This window comes from Rhinolophus ferrumequinum, chromosome 25, assembly GCF_004115265.2.
Source record: "Rhinolophus ferrumequinum isolate MPI-CBG mRhiFer1 chromosome 25, mRhiFer1_v1.p, whole genome shotgun sequence".
Classification (NCBI taxonomy): Eukaryota; Metazoa; Chordata; class Mammalia; order Chiroptera; family Rhinolophidae; genus Rhinolophus; species Rhinolophus ferrumequinum.
Genome location: NC_046308.1, coordinates 14,645,422 through 14,665,215, shown reverse-complemented (window position 1 = coordinate 14,665,215; position 19,794 = coordinate 14,645,422). Strand labels below are relative to the sequence as shown.

The window sequence follows — 19,794 nt, the reverse complement described above, 5'->3', positions numbered from 1 at the left end:
GTATAAAACATCACTTCAAATAGTGGTACATTAAAAGCAGTACCTTAAATGTACATTAAACCGTACCAATATAATTTACTTTTAAGCTGCTTAAAGAAACCATCTCTAAAACATGGAGGAATGCACCCTAAGGCTGGCATTCTTTCTCCTAATACTACAAAGTGACATCACTGTCATGAAATCAATGCTTGCAAAATTAACAAATCAATACTGAACTGCTTAGGATTCAATGGAATTATACCACAAATACAAAAGGCAGTTTTTAAAATTAGTTCCTTTACAGTTCATTTGATAAACTGGCTCTACTGTATTTTTTCTACTGAATATTTGCTAAAGATATTCTTACTGCTATGGATCCACTGCAGGTGCGTATCAAAACTCACTGCAAAAAATAACAACTCATTATCCCTTTATACTTTCCTCGATTCTCTAAACTGACATTATTATTACTATTTTACCAAATAGTAACCAAGGCCAAAAGGCCAAAAGCACGTATGTGACCTGCACGTGCTCAGAACTCCCAGACTCGTGTTTTTCTTGGTATCCTTTTTCTACCAAAACTAGGCCTTGACATACTACCTACTATTTGCAGCTCATGTGTTACTACCAACAGCCCAGGCTTGGGAAACTACAGAGAACTTTTCTGTTTAAAACGGTGTTGTCTGAAACCATTCAATCTATTGTGCAGTGTTCTTTTACCTTCAGAAGAGCAAAGTGGAAAATTAGATATTAAGAAGCAGGTGGGGTAGGAGAAAATCAAGTATTTCTTTAAAATTTCATTTCACCTGCTAAGTTATAAAAGCTTCTTGTAATTACCCTAATAATAATAACAAATGATTTGGGGGACATTAAATGATTAAAATCTCAGTGCCATACTTAAGGGCTAAAAAATAACTAGGGGGAGGATGTACCCCAATGCATTATTTAATTTACAAAATGCTCACTCTGGCGATACCAATAAAGGGGCAATGCTAGAGGATTCTGGGAAAGTGGTGGTATGAGTGGCAGCAGAGTTTTGGGATCTTCCCAGGTCCCTCCATAAAAGCACAGAGCAAACAGAGAACAAAACCAAATACTGAGGAACAATATTTACACAAAACTAGGTGATAACCCCCAAATGGAAGTGAGTGAAGAACCACCACCAACAGCCAGGTAACCTGCATGCTATCAGCCTGTGGGGAAAAATCGTGGGGCAGCAATTGGGGTGCCTGGCAGACCTAGGAACAGCTGGCCAGTATGAGACCAGCAGTGGAAACTGGGAACAGTTTTGCCCTCTCCAATAGCAGAGGAGAGTAGGGGCCGCAAATACAAAGGTCTGAGGGGCCAGAACAGTCTAGACCCCAGGAGTCGAGAAACCAGCCAGAGAGGGCTGCCTTCCAAGACAGGACTCACACTGAGGTGAAATTTCAAGAAATGAAAACAAACCTGATCAGGACAGAAATAAGAGGGACCCATGAACGAGAAAGGCCAAGTAAAAGCAGACCAGAAGTATCAGAAAGCCAGCCACCATGTTTCTGAATACTACCTGAAAATGACAGAAAGTGGAGCTCTGTGAAGTTAGAACAGCTATGTGAACCATGCCACCCTCCAAAAGTTAAGGGAAAACTAAGTTCACATAAAAATAAGGCGGAAAAAAAAAATCAAGGTCACAAAATTACTATAAGAAAAAAAGAAAATAAGGTATAGAATATCCCTACAGATAGTACAAAAATGCTGAAAAGACATGCTCGAAAAAAGAGTTAAAAACTATCACATGCTATTTCAAAACAAGATAATAGACATTAAAGAAAACATACAAGATAGGAAACATTATCAATCAGAACTAGAAATACTCAAAAGTAAGGTGGCATAAATCAAGAAAATATTAGAAATAAAAAGCACTTTCGAAATGAAGACTAACCAAGAAAGAACCTAAGATCAAAGAAACATAACAGATAATCCCGCACCCGCCTCCAAATAAAAGGTAAAAAGCAGAAAATTTTTAGTCTAAAAGAAATGAACAAGAAAAAGGGTCTGGGGAGAAACTGACAAATATTGATGATAAGTAAAGAAGATAAAGCATATGGATAACAGGAGTCCCTGACAAAGAAAAACAAAAGTGAGAGAACAAAACAAATCCTAAAGGCTATAATTTAAGAAAACTTTCCTGGGGGGTGGGGGGGAAGACTAGACGCTATATATTGAAACAGTATGCCAGGAACCTAGGAATACCAATTCAGAATAACCAACAATATTCTAGTAAAATTACTACATTTTAAGGAAAAAAACAAAACCCTGATGAACATTTAGGCAAAAAGAACATGGTTTACAAGGGAAAGAAAATTAGATTATCATCTGATTTTGTTTTTTGACACCAACACGTTATGCCAAAAGAAAATGGAATAATATAAATATTTAGACACTCGAGGAAAAACTGTGAGGCAAGGATTTTACACCCAGAAAAACCAACCTTTAAGTATAAAGGTCATTATCAATATAGGAGAACTTAAGAGAATATTGTTCCCTCAAGCCTTTCCTATTTGATTTCATTCCTTGGAATTTCTCTCAGTGAGGGGCCTAACCCAGAAGGGAGCCCTCTCTGGTTGGATTCTAGCATACTGGGTCTAGAATCTACCAGAGAAGGAGCTCCAGATAATCCAAATGACTTGAGAGAGATCAGCATGAGGACTGACGGTCAACGCTAAATGTAGTTACTTGCAGAACCAAAGGTAAGGCTGTTAAATGAGGCTACATGATCTTGAAAATACAGAGTACAGCATTTTTAAATGGAGGAAAAATAGAGATAGCACAGACTGAAAGTTAATTTTTTAAAAACTGTTTTCAGTAATCATAATTTGTGGTGATACTAGCAGTATTTTTACTCTGAGATTACTCTATGTATACTGTGAAAAAGCAAATGAGATCAAGGTATTCTAATTCATCCTCTGACTCCTTGAGAACTAGGATTCTCAGTGTGGAAGAAAGGAGGTAGAGATGTAATATTAAAGAGGTTCGGTAAACTCTATAGTCCTGAATTTGAATGGGAAATATTAAAATAAAGTCATCTTTAAATACATATGTATATTCTAGCCCCATTTATTGAAAAGCATTTTTAAATTTTTAAAACAATTTTCAATTACAGTTGACATGCAATATTGTATTAGTTTCAGGAGTATAGCATAGTGGTTAGACATTTATATAACTTAGGAGGTGATCCACCCAGTAAGTCTAGTACCCACCTGACACCATACGTAGTTATTACAATATCAAAACAATGATCGCCATCGTAACAACAAGCATCCATAGCACCCGGATTGTGATCTAGAAATTCCATTTTCCATTCAAAGAAATCAGAGCTTCTAAGAAAAATGGCCGATTTGAGATGTGGGGCAAGAGATGTTGAAGATGAGCCTGGAACACCTTACTAAACCAGGTAGCAAATAAGCTACTACAAAGTAGGGTCATGTCAAAAGGACTCAGAAACCTTGAGAGGTTCCCATTAACAAAGACTGGCTGACTTGAGCTCTGAGATAAGAACTGTAATAGATCGAAACCTGTGAAATATGTTTAAATCCGTGAGTTCAAAATTAAATGAAAGGGGGGGGGGGAAAAAACTAATCGGTCACCTTCTGAAGAAGACAGAAAACCAATTTATTATCCTGAAAACAGGGTAAATAAAAGCAAAGAATCAAGCATTTACCCTGTTTTCCTATATGAATTACATTACTGGGTAACTAAATAGTAGGTAAGAGGGAGTTTCCCCTTAAAAATTTCACCAACTGAAAATTGAAAAAAAAATAACTGAATTGAATATCACCACTTTGTGACAACCTCCTCTCCCCCCAAATGAAGTGATGGATCTAGGTGTCAAGCGTCAATAGCTGCACAAATCAAAAACCGGGCACTTGACATCTTGTGCCTCCTGATGGAAGAACACAGCACTAGCTGTAGAGTCTTGCCAAAGGGATCGAACCTGAATCTGACCACACCTCAGGATCCAGCTGCCAATTTGCAGAAAATTCAGAGGACAGAAGACATGTTGAGCTGCACCAGGAAGGTACCATCAGCAAAATCTAGACTGTTGAAAGATAGAGGTCAAAGGACAGTCTTCTTTAACAGATAACACAATTAAGGACAAGCAAAGGATGGAGAAGGATTAAGAAAGACTTAAAAAACATACTCAAGATTTTAAAACTTGCTCGACTAAGCTACAGTGTCTAGAGATGCATACTTGAGTGATTAAAACCATAAAGAAAGGCAAGGAAGTTACTATTAGGAAAATCAGGACAGTGGTTATTTTGAGGGAAGTAGGGGATTGTGATTGGGAAGGGAGCATGGAAGCGTCTGAAAGGCTGAGAAAGTTCTATCTCTTGACGACCTGGGTGATGGTTACAGGGTGTTCACTTTGTAATCAATCATCAGTTAATTCACTTGACTTTCTTTAGTGTGTTTTATAATACAAAAGCTTTTTTAAAGGGGCAATATGACTGATAAATACTGGAGAGAAAGATGGATCAAACCTACTTCTTCAAGACAGGTTAAGACTCAGTTTTGGCATCAGGTCGAAACACTGTTCCTTTCCCTTAGTAAAATGTGTCTGCAGCCATCAAAATGATCAATTTGCAAGGCACATTAAACGGAACAATTCCTTTTAACAGCAGCATATTTCTTTAATATGCTTTGGCTGCCAAAATGACGAGATCACAGGAGGAGTTAGCCTCAGCCAAAAGTCCATGAGGAAAGATGAGTAAATGTTTAAATGACACGGTTCAGGAATTAATTTATTTATGTAAAATAATTTTAATTAATAAAGGCTTCCAAACAATGTTTGTAAGTCTGGTTCAGTCCACAGAAAATGAAGAGGGAACTAAAAGTAGTGTGGTTCTCCAAGCTCTCCACCTGACATGTGTAAGACTGCTGGTAGCTTAATTAGTACTACTTTCACTTATTTTAGTATTTATTTCAGTACTCCCCATGTGTGCTTACGCCTAACCTTTTCAATATATTTTGGGCTAGGATTTAAAAATGATTCAAACCAATAATTACATTGTAAGGCAAAGAAGAACATAATCAAGAATAGCAAGCTTTAGGGCTGGCCCGGTGGCTCAGGCGGTTAGAGCTCCGTGCTCCTAACTCCAAAGGCTGCCGGTTCGATTCCCACATGGGCCAGTGGGCTCTCAACCACAAGGTTGCCAGTTCAATTCCTCGAGTCCCAAAAGGGATGGTGGGCTCCACCCCCTGAAACTAAGATTGAACACAGCACCTTGAGCTGAGCTGCCTCCCAGATGGCTCAGTTGGTTGGAGCGTGGGTCTCTCAACCACAAGGTTGCCAGTTCGACTCCTGCAAGGGATGGTGGCCTGCGCCCCTTGCAACTAGCAACGGCAACTGGACCCGGAGCTGAGCTGCGCCCTCCACAACTAAGACTGAAAGGACAACAACTTGAAGCTGAATGGCACCCTCCACAACTAAGATTGAAAGGACAACAACTTGACTTGGAAAAAAGTCCTGGAAGTACACACTGTTCCCCAATAAAGTCCTGTTCCCCTTCCCCAATAAAATCTTTAAAAAAAAAAAAGAATAGCAAGCTTTACATTAAAAAGTACCCCAAAGCCTGGTTTCATACATAACCTACTTTTGGAATCCAAATGAGAAAAATATAAAGAACTTACTTTAAAAATCTCCCAAAATGTTTGTAGAGCTGCATAAAAAGGACTTTCTTAACCGGGGTCAACTAGACAGAACACACCTTCTCACATTATCTTGTAAAGAATCACTTGCAAAAACTCTTTACTATCTTTCAATATCTGCTACACACCCCATTTTATCTGTATAACCTTTGGTATCTTATTTAACTGTAGTATACAATTCATGCCGGTAGTGTTTTCTCTCCTTTTTTGCGGGGTGGGGAGAATCACATGGTCCAATGGCATTTACAGAATTACTGGAAAGTCATTTCAGTTTCTCTAAATCTTCCCATAGAGCTGATGTGTCAACAGGCAATAAACACATACAAACACACACTCATACCAGAGAAGAAAAAAGACAACATAGTACAATCTTTTGATATAAGGTCTTGTAAAAAGCTTATCTGCAGTTAAACTTTAATGTCACTAAATCCTGTATAATCCTATGGACAATCAAAACTGCTACGATTTTCGAGCGCGCACACACACACACACACACGCTTTCTGAAGGCAGCAGGTGAGTCTCACCGGCCTGTGTGCGGGCCACAGCCTGGCAGCTTACCATAACCGTGCAGTCCTCTGAACCGCTGGCAATGACCTGATCGTTATGTGGACACCAGTCTATGTCGAGCACCGGTCCTGTGTGGCCACATACTGTAGGGTAGGATTTGTCAATTCGACCAGTCTGAAAGAAGAGAGAAACAAACTTAGTATGTCACACCAATGCCACAGACTGTGTGTGTTCTCACAGACCCATTTCTGCTTGATCACCTGCACGCAAAACTCGCCACAGTTTACAAATGATAACATTCATATAAGCCAATGTCAACTAGTAAGAACCGTCAACTTTCATTTCTTGAAACAGTTGCTACGGATGACACTCCACCAAATTAAGAATCCAAATTTCTAAAACAACATTTTATTTAATCAACAGTATTAATAGATATAGCAAAAGAGAACACAAGAGTCTTCTACCAAAATACAATTCTATGATAGCCAAATTTAAATTATAGGTGTATTTCTACTGTAAAAAACAGAACAAAAAACCTTGCTGTTATTCAAAATATAAATTTTAATATAAGCTAATATCCTTGAATATACAAATTAACAGTTCTGGAAATGAACAGCATTGTTGAACAAGCAAAGTTAAGGTAATAAAAAGAAACATTTTAGCTATTGTTTAGGGGCTAAAGGACTGACTACATTTTAATGTCTCGGTCTTTCTACTGTCTTCCAATAGCAATGGCAGCCAGACAGTCTAATTAATACCAACTAGGTCTCATCCATTATCCAGTTCCACACCTCCTTAAGAATACAATTTGTAATGTTGGTCATAAGTAGCCATCACAATTTGCTTATGTTACACACTTGAATCTAACAAGCCAATCTGGCTTAGATCAATTTTGTGTTAACCAAGACAAATGCCGTTTTAACAACAGATGCACAAAAGCTACTTCCTGTTTTTTAAGCAGCATAATGTCAGTCCACGTTGAGGGGTCCACATGTTCCAACAGCAGGTGAAGAAAAAGGCATCACCACCATGCAAAACGAAACCCATTTTTTTGTTGTTGTTACTCTCCTGTGATGGCAAGTCATGACAACACTGGGGCAGGCTTCTTGGCAATTTTTCAGGATCAATAAATTCTGTTTCTCCATTGTGACTTGGCCATGGAAATCTCCAGAGAAGCAATTTGTTAAAGGGCAAAGACCACAGGCTCCAGAGTCAGACAGACAGGGTTCAAATGCAGGCCATAGTCCCTAACCAGCACGTGACCTCAGGCAAGTCATGTCATCTGAGTTTCAGCTTATCATCTGCAAAATGAGTAACAATAATTATCTCCCAGGAGTACTGGGAGGATTCAGGGAGAGAACATTTTTAGGTAAATCATAACTTAGTATTACCACTGTTTGTACAAGGGATGTCGATGTTCTAATTTACCTAGGATATAGTAAATACTCAATAAAAACTACCGTCATTTCTTACCAGTTCTCCTAGCATAATATATTTACTCCACCATTAGGAATGACAAATATGTGTTAGTGTGAACTACTAGGGGCTGAATAGTGTGAATTATTAGTGCTGAGTGTAGGCCACACAGAAGTGAACAGGGCAGCCCTGTCCTGGCTGAGCATGGAGGCCGGTGAGAGGAGAGAGGACATTTAAACCACCAATTCCAGTGCAGCATGAGACCTGCTCCCCCAGGACAGACGCAGGGCGTAGGAACACAGACGAGCACCCAACCAGGCTTGTCGGAGCCACGGCCTCTGGGAAGGTTTTCTTTGAGAAAGGTGAGTTCCACGTTGAGATGTGACGATACCCGTCTACAGACTGAAGGCCTGAGTTTTTTGCACAGGCTCCCCTTTTTCTCTTGCGAAACTAATGAAATCCAGTTTGGATCTCCTGAGTCGCATCACCAAAAAAGGAATTCATAGAAGAAAATGCCGAGGAACACAATACTGTGCAGAACCCAGGTGTTGGTAGAGAAGACACAGGAATCATTTACAGGCAGCGAAGCACCAGTGCTTGAGAACCAGACTGCCTGGGCTGGAGGTGCGGCTCTGCCATTTTCTACCCGAGGTCCTGGCCAACTTACTTCCTCTCTCAGTCTCTGTTCCTCAACTATAAAATGAGAACATGATGTGAGGATTACCTGAGACAATCAAGGCAAAGTACTTGGTACCATCCCAGCACTTGATGTGCTCAATAAATGGTACCCAAAATTTACCAACTGCCAGACCCCACTCTACCCTATCCCTAATTGGGTCTTTCCTTAAAGACGGAACTGTCACCGAGCACCTAAGCCAGTCTTCCTAATTCCCTGACTGCGTCCTCACAAAAACCACCTGAGTACGTCACCCCGGGAGCGACCACTCCAGGGACTGTTTTGCTCAAGCTGCTGGTGGTGAAGTCACAGGTGCCCGTTTTATAATAATAGCATTATATTACATACTGATGTAGCATATTATATAATGCATGTATTGTTATTATTTAAACTACAGATATAGTCACTCTTTTGAATGTGTGGTGTTTCATAATTGAAAACATTCTGAAACACCAAGGCCAGGATGAGGTCTGACACACACGGATGAGGTTGGGGCAAAAGTAACTGTGGTTTCAAAGGTTAAGGATAATTGCAAAAACCACAATTACTTTTGCACCAACCTAATAAACAGACATTCCAAAAGTAGAGAATAAAGAGAATGGAAGAGAGGCAAAAACTGAAGAGAAAATGGCTGAGAATTTTCCAGGTTCAATGAAAGGTGTAAGTCTTCAGATTCAAGAGGCACAAGTCCCAAGTAGAATAAGTTAAAATAAATCCACATCTGTGCACATCCTAACGCAATTTAGAATACCTAAAACAAAGATAGTCTCAAAAGTAGCCATAGAGAAAAGAAATATTACCTCAAGAGAGTAATTAGACTAACCGTGGGCAGGCTTCTCAAAAGCAGTTACAAAGCCGTACCTCAGAAATGCAGTGCTGTGAAACACGACCACTCATGCATCCGACACCCAGATCAAATATTATTGCAAAGTGACCCAAAATAAAAACAAACAAAAGACCTTTTAAACAAAAAGAGAGAAGAGAATTTACCATTTACAGACTCTTGTTTAAAGAATTAAGTTCTTAAACTTTTCTCAAAGAATTTCAAAATTAATTTCAAAGAATTGAGTTCAAGGACTTATTTCAGAAAAAGAAAGTAAACTAGAAGAAAGAAATGGGATCCCAAAACAACAGTGAGCAAAAATGAAAAACGGTAAATGTGGTAAATGTAAATAGGCATTGACTGTATAATAGTAGTAATAATGACTAAAGTACAGACAAAACAAGACAGACTAAAATACTAGATAACATTAACATGTAAGATATAAAGAGGTATGATCAGAGTTCAAAGGTTGCAGGGCCTTTCGCTAAAGAAAGGCAGAAAAATTGACTAGTTTTAGATGTTAAGTCATGTGACCATGTTAAAATTAAGGTTCATCTCTAAAGGGGAAGAGATTTTTAAATCCACATATAAGTAGACCCATGCAATTCAAACCCGTGTTCTTCAAGGGTCAACTTTATTTCCAATCTGTGGTTGGGAATCTGAGTATGCAGAGCGCCAACTACTAGTTACAGGCAGATTTTTGACTGCAAGGAAGATCTGGGCCTCTAACCCAAGTTGGTCAAGGGTCAACTGTATATAATTTTCCCAAAGTGTGCAGAGCAGGAGGGAGGTTGGTGGAATTAAAAAAAAGGAACTCATTCAATCCAATTAAAAGAGGAAATCAAAAAAGGCCAAAGAAGGGCATCAAAACTGTAAAGCGCAAAATAAGATGGCAGAAATAAAACCAACTCTAAATCACAAATTGTGGTAAATACAAATGGTTTCAATTTACCAGCCAAAAAACACAGGGTGTCCAGATTAGATTAAACCCAGCTCCAAGACACCATTTTAAAAATAACAATAGCAAAAGGCAAGCAAAGGAGGGGATATAAAAATATATACCAGGTAGCTAGACTAGAACAAACAGACTTGAAGGTGAAATGCACTATTAAAGGTTAATGTCATTACATTTTAACATTTAAAGAAACACTTCCTGGGGAAGCTATAATAAACTTGAACTCATCTGGATTACGGGATAGTTAACAAGATCGTGTGCTCTCTTGAGGGTGGTTTATGCTTCTGAGGGGTCTGAAAAAGAGGTATTTCAAAGGTATGTTAACACAGAACACAAAACCAATGGACAGGGCTTCCCTTAGGCAGATATTCTTTTACTAGGGAAGCTACAGGCCTCACATGACTCCCCACCATGACCTGCCCAGTTAGGAATTTATGATCAGATCACCCTGTGAGGTTCCTTTTGGTTAGATTACAGAGTCCCCTTTTCATCCGCAAGAACTGTAAGGAGAAAATGACAAAGCTATAATTCGTAAAAGATTTTAATAAATATTTAAGAGATCAAACGGACAAAAATTAGTATTGCTATAGAAGACTTTAAGAAAAGTAACAAGTGTGATCTAATGGATATATACAACCTTGTAGCCAAAATTTAAAATATACATTTTTTTCAAACAAACATTAAACAGTTCTTTAATAACCAATTAGGACATCTCAAAGCAAATCTCAAAAAATACTAAGGAATAAATGTCATGTAGAGCATGTTCTGAGTATAATGCAATACAATTAAAAATAGAAAAACAGAAACCCCAAATATTTAAGACATCTAAAAAATTTTAAACTTACTAAATAAGTCACACAGAAAATCATAATGGCCAATAGAAAAATGTTTACACTGATCAATAAATATATTATTATGATACTATGCTTTGTAATATATTTGATCCTAGTACCTGGTTCCACAAACCCTTGAAAGTCCCAAGTGTTGGGAAAGATACAGGTGTCTCTTGTTATGTTAACGCAGTGATTTCTGGACCACACCCAAGGGTGGGGGCTGGCTGTTAGGAGAACCAACCATGTGATTAGAGTTTGGAACTTTCAGTTCCACCCCGTGATGTGACCTCCAGGGAGGACAGAGGGGCTGGAGATCGAATTCAATAGCCAGTGGCCAATGACTTAGTCAATTAAGACTGTGTAATGAAGCCTCCATAAAAAACCAAGACAGCTTGTTGGTCTCTTGTTGGGGAACACTTCCACGTGCCACCATGTCAGGCCCCAGGCTCCACAAGGACAGAAACTCCTTTATTTGGGACCTCACCCTATACATCCTCTTCATGTGGCTGTTGATTCGTATCCTTTCTAATACTGTGTTTCCCAGAAAATAAGACGGTAAATTAGTAATCTAGTGAGTAAAGGGGTTTTCTCGAGTTCTGTGAGCCATTCTAGCAAATCAATCCAATCCCAGGAGGGGGTCCTAAGAACATGCAGTTTGTGAGTCAGAAGCACAGGTAACAACCTGAGCTTGTGACTAGCATCTGAAGCATGTGTTGGGGGAGGGAAGGCAGTTTAGTAGGACTGAACCCTTAACCTGTGGAATCTGATGTTATCTCTAGGTAGATAGTGGCAGAATTGAGTTGAATTCTCAGACACCCTGTTGGTGTCTGAGAATTGCCTGTTGGTGTGGAGAAGCCTACATACACACATATGCTCACACACACACACACATCAGAATTGGGTCTGGGAACACTTTTCAATGACATCAAAACTTGTGAGATATAGCTAAAACAGATCTTAGGGGAAAATTTACAGCCTTAAATGCAAAATATGAGCGATGACTGAAAATGAGTTAAGCATCTAACCTGAGAAGTTAGAAACTAAACAGAGTACAACGAACATAAAATTTTAAGAGAAGAAATTAATGAGAAAGATATAAATAATAAACCAAATCAACACAATTGGACAAATTAGGAAGAGAGAATGCATAAATACCAGGAATAAAAAAAGGGACATAATACAAATATGGTAGAAATTTACATAATTTGAAAGTAATAGGAATAGCATTTGATAATAAATTCGAAAACTCTAGATGAAATAAGCAATCTCTTAGGAAAAAAATCAAAACTTTTAAAATAGAAAAACTGAATATACCTAAAACAACCAGCAGTGTACCTCTACACATCCCTCCCCCGTAAATCACTAAATACCAAAAATCACTAGGCCCAGATGGTTTTACAGGTGAACTTTACCAAACATTGAAGGAACAGAGTATCTCAAATGTTCCCAGAGAACAGAAAACAGAGGCACACCGCTGAACTCATTACACAAGGAATGTACCACCTTGATACAAAGGATGATAGTATAACGAAGAGACACTTAAGCCTACATGACTTATAAATATTGAGGCAACCTCCCCTTAAAAACAAAAATAAACCAAATCCAGCAGTGTGGATTGTGCTCAAAAACCATAAGCAAAGTGAACAGACAAGTGGCAGGCTGGGAGAAGATATATATGCAACATCTAGACCTGACGAACTCAACAGTGTAACGGAAGGCTGGGCACATGATGTGAGCAGGGAATTCACAGGGAAGGAAACCGGAAAAACTAAGAGATGTATGAAAACATACTCAATCTGCAATCAGATTAAAACAATGAGGCAGTATTTTATACCACCTATTAAATAAAATTGGCAACAATTTAGAAGTTTAAATACAAGTGCAGACAAGGACCTCAGGAAAGAGGAACTCATAGAAACCGATCACAGGAGAAGCTATCCTGCTACAAATTGAGAGCAATCTGGAAACAGCTGGAGGTAAGATGCCCACCCCCCCAGCAGCCCCATTTCTAGGTGGTCTGTGAGACAAAAGCCCCATATTTTACACAAGAAGGGTATTAATTGCAGCACTATTGGGAATAGTGAAAAAAGCTGACGCAATTTAATTGTCCTTTGATATGGGAACAAATAGCACATACTAATAATAATCTATGCGATAGATATATACGCATGTAATAAATGTACAAAAATATGATACATACCCGCTTGGAGGAAATGACTACCTCTGGGGAAGGAGAAAAGAACTAAAGGGTAATGGTATTTTAGCTACATCTATTATGCTTTATTGATTTTCAGAAAAGGGAGCTATGAAACAAACATGGCACAATATTAACATCTGTTTAATCTTGTGGGTAAGCACACGAGTGTCCTATTATTTTATTTTTTGTTTGATTTGTTTCCTATTTTAAAATAATACTAAGTTGAGAAACACACCAATATATGTTACTAACCTTACATTTTAAAAAATCTTTACTCTGAAGGGAAAATGTTTTTCTATTTGAATTGTTTTATTTTATCTCAGGGTCTTTGCCTTCTTAGGCTCTCCGCAGCAAACCACATCTTGCATCCTTGATGGCAAAGTACCATCATTGAACTCTGAACTTCCAAGGACACCAAATAATTTTGTTTCAATCTGGGCTAAGAAGAGCTTTTGCTCAGACATGAAGCAATTTTGAGGCAATTTGGAAGTACTAATACTAGTTCTTAATTACATACTGAGAAGCTTACTCAATGACTTTTTTTTTTGGGGGGGGGGGTTAAAATTAAGCAACCCTGGCTAAAAGTTATAGCTATTCACCAATATTCTTCAGTCAAGTAAGATATTTAAGAATAGTAATAAACATTTCTGCCACTTCCAACTCAGCCCTGACAAGACTATAGCATAAAAGCACTAGAGCCCAATGTTTTCATAGGAATTTGAATGTCATTTAAAGGGCAACTTCCACGTACTTCCCTCCTTTCTATCAAAAACATTAACAACAGCAACTGACGCTTTTAGAGTGCTTATGTTAAGAATTGTTTGAAAGCCTTTATATCTTCACTCTCACAAGTGCCTTTACAAATAGGAACTTTATTATCCCTATTTTCTAAATAAAGAAACTGAGGTACAAGAGAAATCAAGAAGCAGATATATCATTGACCCTCCTTACTAGATTTCTATAGGGAAAGAAAATTTCCACTATGCCATGGGTTTGTGAAAAAGGCACAAAAGTAATGCTGAAATTATTGGCAGCTGGTTATCAGAAACATGGAGTTACCATAATAAAACATTATATCCTGCAAACATCTGCTTCCTCTGGTTGTGACGTCATCATAAATTCTTACAACAAATAAAACAGGGAAAGTAGCATATCGCAGCACAACAGAAAGGGAATTGACTAAATGTCTGATAGTGATAAAGGAACAAAAAGGAGAAGTCTGATCATTTTACATACAGGATGCTTACAACACAGTCAAGTAGCAGCTATCTGGCTTTCTAGGGCTTATACTTCCCCATCTCTTTTAGCCATAACATGATCAAATCAAAAGAAAAGCACCTCATAGTTCACCGGATGAGTATATATTAAAAGGGCAGAGCTGTGCAATTATAAACTGCTGAAACTTCAAGTACACGGAAACTGAAGGAAACCGTCCAATAATGGCCTTCGTAAAGATGAGGACACATCATTTTTGAAAGACATTCTGCACTAGGATCTAATGAGAATGCATTTCTCATTCATACCCATGACACATCCAGTGAACAACCAAGGAATCCATGTCTAATTCGCTAAATAGTGAAGGACCGTTCAGAAGGCCACCCACTGAAGTCATGGTGACAGCACAGCTTACCTGCACTTCTCAGCAGCAAATGTAAATGAAAGTGGAGGCTGGAAGGAATACTTATGAGAATTTAATGCCAGCTTTTAAGTATCTTTTTTGACTAAATGGCGACTTATTTTAAGAACTACCCATCAATTTTCCAAGGCCTACATACAGAATAATTTCATTTACTAACAAATCAGCCCACTGTTTCATGAGGGACGCGTTACCTCACTTGCATTATCTAGAATAGGACTACTTTTCTAGCATGGAATTGAAAGCTTCGCTGACAACAGTCAGTCAGCCACTTAGACACCCCACTGCTAAAATTTTTTAATTTACTCATTGCTTACGGGTCCCAATCACATGTCACAGGAGAGCTCTGTACCTCTCTAGCTAAACCTCCAAGTGGTGGCAATTGCCAGCAAGTCAACTCAACTGGTGAAAATGACCAACGCCAAGGTCCCCAAAGGCTCTGGCCCAGAGCCCCGTTCAAAACTTGTGGGACATCAGTGAAATAGGTCAGGGCACTGGCTTACAGACATTATCTAAAAGATCCAGTGGCCCGCCGGGGCCAAGCAACATGAGCCCCAGGGAAAATTCAACCTCCAAAGTGTGTGTACAGCTGGCACAAGCGAGCAGTGTGACAGCACACTTTCCATGTGGCTGGCCCAGGCTGAGGCTGATGGCTTTGACATGTCCCAGCCAGCGAGCCTCACGGGGGCACAAAACCTCCTGACAGCAGCACTGTCATTTGCTCTGGGTTTGGGGGAAAGTCCTCAAACATTTCAAAGCAGTGAAGCGACTCAGCAGAGCTCGGGAAGACTGACGTTTCAAATACACCCAGAGTTAGGCAACACTTTTCCAATGGGCATTTTTTCTTGGGGGGTAGGGAGGGCGTTGGGGGGTTAAAATCAAAATTTAAGCATCAGTAAATACATATATCGCTTAACTGCTCTAAGAAGGAATGTTCATAATTTTAAACAACTTTGCAAAAACATTCCTCTTAGGCATACAAAATTCAACATTAACTCTCGTGAAATGACATTTCTAGTTGTAAGGATGTTTGCCATCAATTTCAATGGAACACGACCACTGCTTCCACTCACGTGTAACAAACAGTGTGTCTTATTTCTCACACCTCATTTCAAAAAAGAATCCATACTTAAGAAGTGCACTCCTCCTACACGCAGAGGCCAGAACTGTGCAACCCAAACCTTTTAAATACACACTAACAACCGTGGACGGAAATCTCACACACGTTTCAATAAAGGAGTTCCACTCTGGGCTGTGGCTTTAAAGGAGCGAATGGTTTATTACAGATGTTCCAATAGGCGTTTTCACCCACCCAAACTCTCAAAATTCAACAGTGGGATGCTTCCGATATGACCTACGCATTATACAAAAGTTCATTCAGAATAATTATTCCTTAATGTACGAGTGACTCTCACATAACTCTTTGATCCGCACACTAGCTTGCTCAGTATTAGGTCGCAGATGCTAAGCAAACGGGTGCTAGCGAGGACCAATCTAATCATTATTGGCTCCTTCAAAATGGAACCTGTTGTTAAAGCCACACAACACCACTCAGCAGGCTTGCTCTTTCTCATAACTAGCATATGGTTTCACAAAGCTAATAAAGTCACATGGTGATAAAAAGTGACACACATTACCTTTATCAGTCAAATCAAATATTCCCCTTTAAGTGCCCAAGGAGCTGCACATCCCGTTTCCTTCTGGTTCACGGTCTGGAGTTCAATCATACAAACCCGAGCCCTTCTCGGGGGCTGGGTTCTCACCGCCTTCGATACTGGTTTCCCTTATCTGATCCAGCACAGGCAGCCTCCCAGTCCTTTTCCAATTTCTAATCTACAGTCATCTTACGATCCAGCCATTTCGTGACCATTATTATAACCCGGGCTTGTTACCCAGACTGGTTACACCCCCCCCTCCTGCCCCCCGATGGTAACGGCCTAAATAGCCCTCACCCCATCCTGACGCAAGGAGCAAGGTATAAAGATTTTCCAACCTGTTCATCCCTACTTTATATTTCTAAAAGTTTTCATTTTAGGAAAGAAATGCTATCAAAACCACTTTATGTGCCCAAATTTCAAAAACGTTATCACACTGTCTCTAAATTTAAAAAGCTTTCCAAAGGCACTGGTAATAACCCCTCACCAGCCTTGGAGTAATACAGTGAGAATCCTGGAGCTCTCCGTGAGGAGAATGGTGAGTCAAACACGTGCTTGGAAGCAAAGGAAAAGTTTCCAGCTCAGGCATAAGGGCTCCATTCACACTGTGCAGAGTTCAAAGGAGTCAGAAAAGGATATTGAAGTGGGTTTTCCTTTTTTCCCAAATTCCCTTTTCTTGTCACAGTATTACTTGTATGTATACGTGTTCTGTCGGAGTCTCTGAAGGCCCTGTTGCGGCACAGGGGGAGGATCTATAGTGACCGTGGCCGGATAACGTGACAGGACCTTCTGCAGCAGACCAGAAGGAGTGATGCACGCCATAGATGACTTGTTGACAGGCTGGTCACGGAAAGTGACAGCTCAGGACCCAGGAATAAAACATTTGGAGGAAGTTTTACTTTAAGGGAACCAGAAACACCCACCTTGAGGGTAAGAGGATGTGCTCTAGAATAAAGCATACAGATTGGGTTACCCAGTCCTGTAAGGTAAGCTAAGCACCGAAGCTGCCAGGGAGTGGCAGTGTGGTTCTACGGACACCTCACCTCCCTGAGAGTCAAAAAGTCTTTATGAGCACAGTGAAAATGCCAAGCAAATCATTTTGCCATCATGGGTCCTCTTCACAACTGGCTTCAGTATCAAACAGACCACTTTTAAAGTCCATTAAAAACCTGAAGCAAGTTACTCTGAAACTATGGATATTGCCTCAGCAAGCAAAAAAGGTAGAAGAGTTAACATCTCCTTACTCAGCCACACCTAACTATGCAATAGCAGCCAGAGAAGCTATATTTCCTAACTTCCCGACTTAACAAAAAAATTTATGAAGTGAAAAACCTCATCACTGCAGACAAGTAATGATACTTCTGCTCTGAGAACAAACAAAAACTAGGAACTTATGATGAGGTAGAACCAACTCAAAATAAAATTCCGCTTGAAAGCAGAAGCTGAAAAGCAAAAGAACTACAGATGTACGTGCAAATATAGGAAATTAATATAAAGCATTCAATGTCAAATTGGAAAGGACGTAGTTGCTTGCCTCGCCCCTTGTACTGAGCACATGACACCAGAGACTTCTCCCCTGGGACCCTCAGTGTAGGATGACGGGCTCCAGGGCTACCTCTTCCAATCCCAGCTCTGCCTCGCTTTACCCACATGCCTCGGAATAAAAACCCTCGCTCCTTGAAGTGGGGATGAAAAACTGAGAAAAATGCACAACTATGTTAGGTAACTGGTTTGGGCTCCCTGGCCAAGGCAGTTCACATCTTGCAGCGGTTGTAAACAAGCAGGAAGGCCAGAGTAGAGACCCAATTCAGTAGCCTGTATCACTTACTCACGACTTAAAGCTCAGCCAGAAAAGAAACCCAAGTCACCAGTCCTCTGAGCGCGCCAACACGTGCTCCATCACTCGCCTTCCCAGCTCAGCCTTCCCTGGACTCAACTCAGGTCCCACCCCTAACAAGCACAGGTATTCGACTTGGTAGGAGCAGAAAATTTGCTGACTATGGTTATAAGGTGGCTTCCGGAGGAAGAGAGACCGCGGAAATGTGTCCATTAAACCTTGAGTCTATTTCAGAGTAATGTGCATTTGGAACCTTTTCTTCGCTGCTTTCCCAGACTTGGGCTATCACGTTTACACGTTTACACGCTGAGGGCTTCTGCCGGCAGCACTTGCCTGCGTGCTCAGCAGGACTCGCGCGCCAGAAACCAGGAAAGAGTTAAACGTTCTTTGCACTTGACTCAGTGGCTTCCCTTCACCACATACTCCCAGATCCCACCATTCTCTGAGCCACCCGTGCAGCCAATCAAAGCAAAGGAAGGAAATTATCCTGGCCAGCTGACAGCCCCCGAGCTCTGATGGCCATATATGGTAAAAACCACTGTCAGAGCCCTGTCAAGCCTGCAGGCCGGCTGCTGTGGACATATCAGTGAACTGCAGCAGTTGGAGAAGCCGGCCAAGGAAACGCACAAAGGACAGGCTGCCTGCTCATCTCCAGGGGAGGAGGGCGGGCGGGAAGGGCAGGGTGGAAGCCCGTCATCTGCCAGGGCGCACTCTGAGTCACAGCCACTCACTGTAATCAAAAATAGCCCCAGGGCACATTGTGAGGTTCCTTCTGCCAGGACTTTGTGCTCCATTGTTAACAGGGGTTGAGGAGGCTACCTCCCCTCCCCCTCCACAGAAGACTATGGAAAAGAGTCAGTGGGAGAAAATGAAAAGGCCCTTCTGTGGCACTTCATGTGGTAATGAGGCCGTGTGGGGCTCGTGTGGCTGGCAGCTCGTGACATAATTTGGAAGTCATTGTTCTGCACCTGGTGCCCTCCCCTGTATCCTCCATGCCCCCTACCCCCCTCACACATCCCCCCCACCCCGCCTCCCAGCATTTCACAGCCCATCTAAGTGACAGTTTAAGGGGCTCAGGACATCAGACGGCATCTATTTCAGGAGGCAGTGAATGGGCATCCCAGGACACATCAGGACACTGGAACTGAATAAAATCACTTGCCCGTAACACCAAAGCCACCATGCGCCAAACATCCACATCTGTACAAAGGGCTACTGGCATTGTCCAAGTAGTGCCGCTATCTGTGGAATGGAAATGGCCTGTCAGCAGTGTACAGTAAGGGGGCGGGGGGGGCAGCCAATGTAAATCCAGCAGGTGCTGGGTAAAAGCACCATCGGGAGACTGGCTGCCATTCCCTTTGAACTAGTCCATGAAAGAAGGCACTTATCAGCACGGTGCCCGGCACTTAAAGAAGCCCTCAAAAATGTGAACTGCTGTGATTTCATCATTGGCGCTGTCTGCACACAAGGGATGGTATAGACCAAGTACTTTCCAAACCTTAGGACGATTCTCTGAGCTGACAGAATCAAAGCCCTGACAAGCCAGTGTTTTTGTGATTAAGCCTTCTAATCCCAGAGAAAGAATGCAAAG

At 40.6% G+C, this 19,794-nt stretch overlaps 1 protein-coding gene across 1 annotated transcript in view; it reads right to left on the bottom strand.

Moving 5' to 3' along the window:
* CORO1C (coronin 1C) overlaps positions 1-19,794 on the bottom strand; it is a 73,212-nt gene that overhangs the window by 18,695 nt on the left and 34,723 nt on the right. Inside the window, exon 3 of the mRNA XM_033097990.1 lies at positions 6,227-6,349. Within this exon, the coding sequence (XP_032953881.1) occupies positions 6,227-6,349 (123 nt within the window). The remainder of the gene's footprint in view (positions 1-6,226; positions 6,350-19,794) is intronic.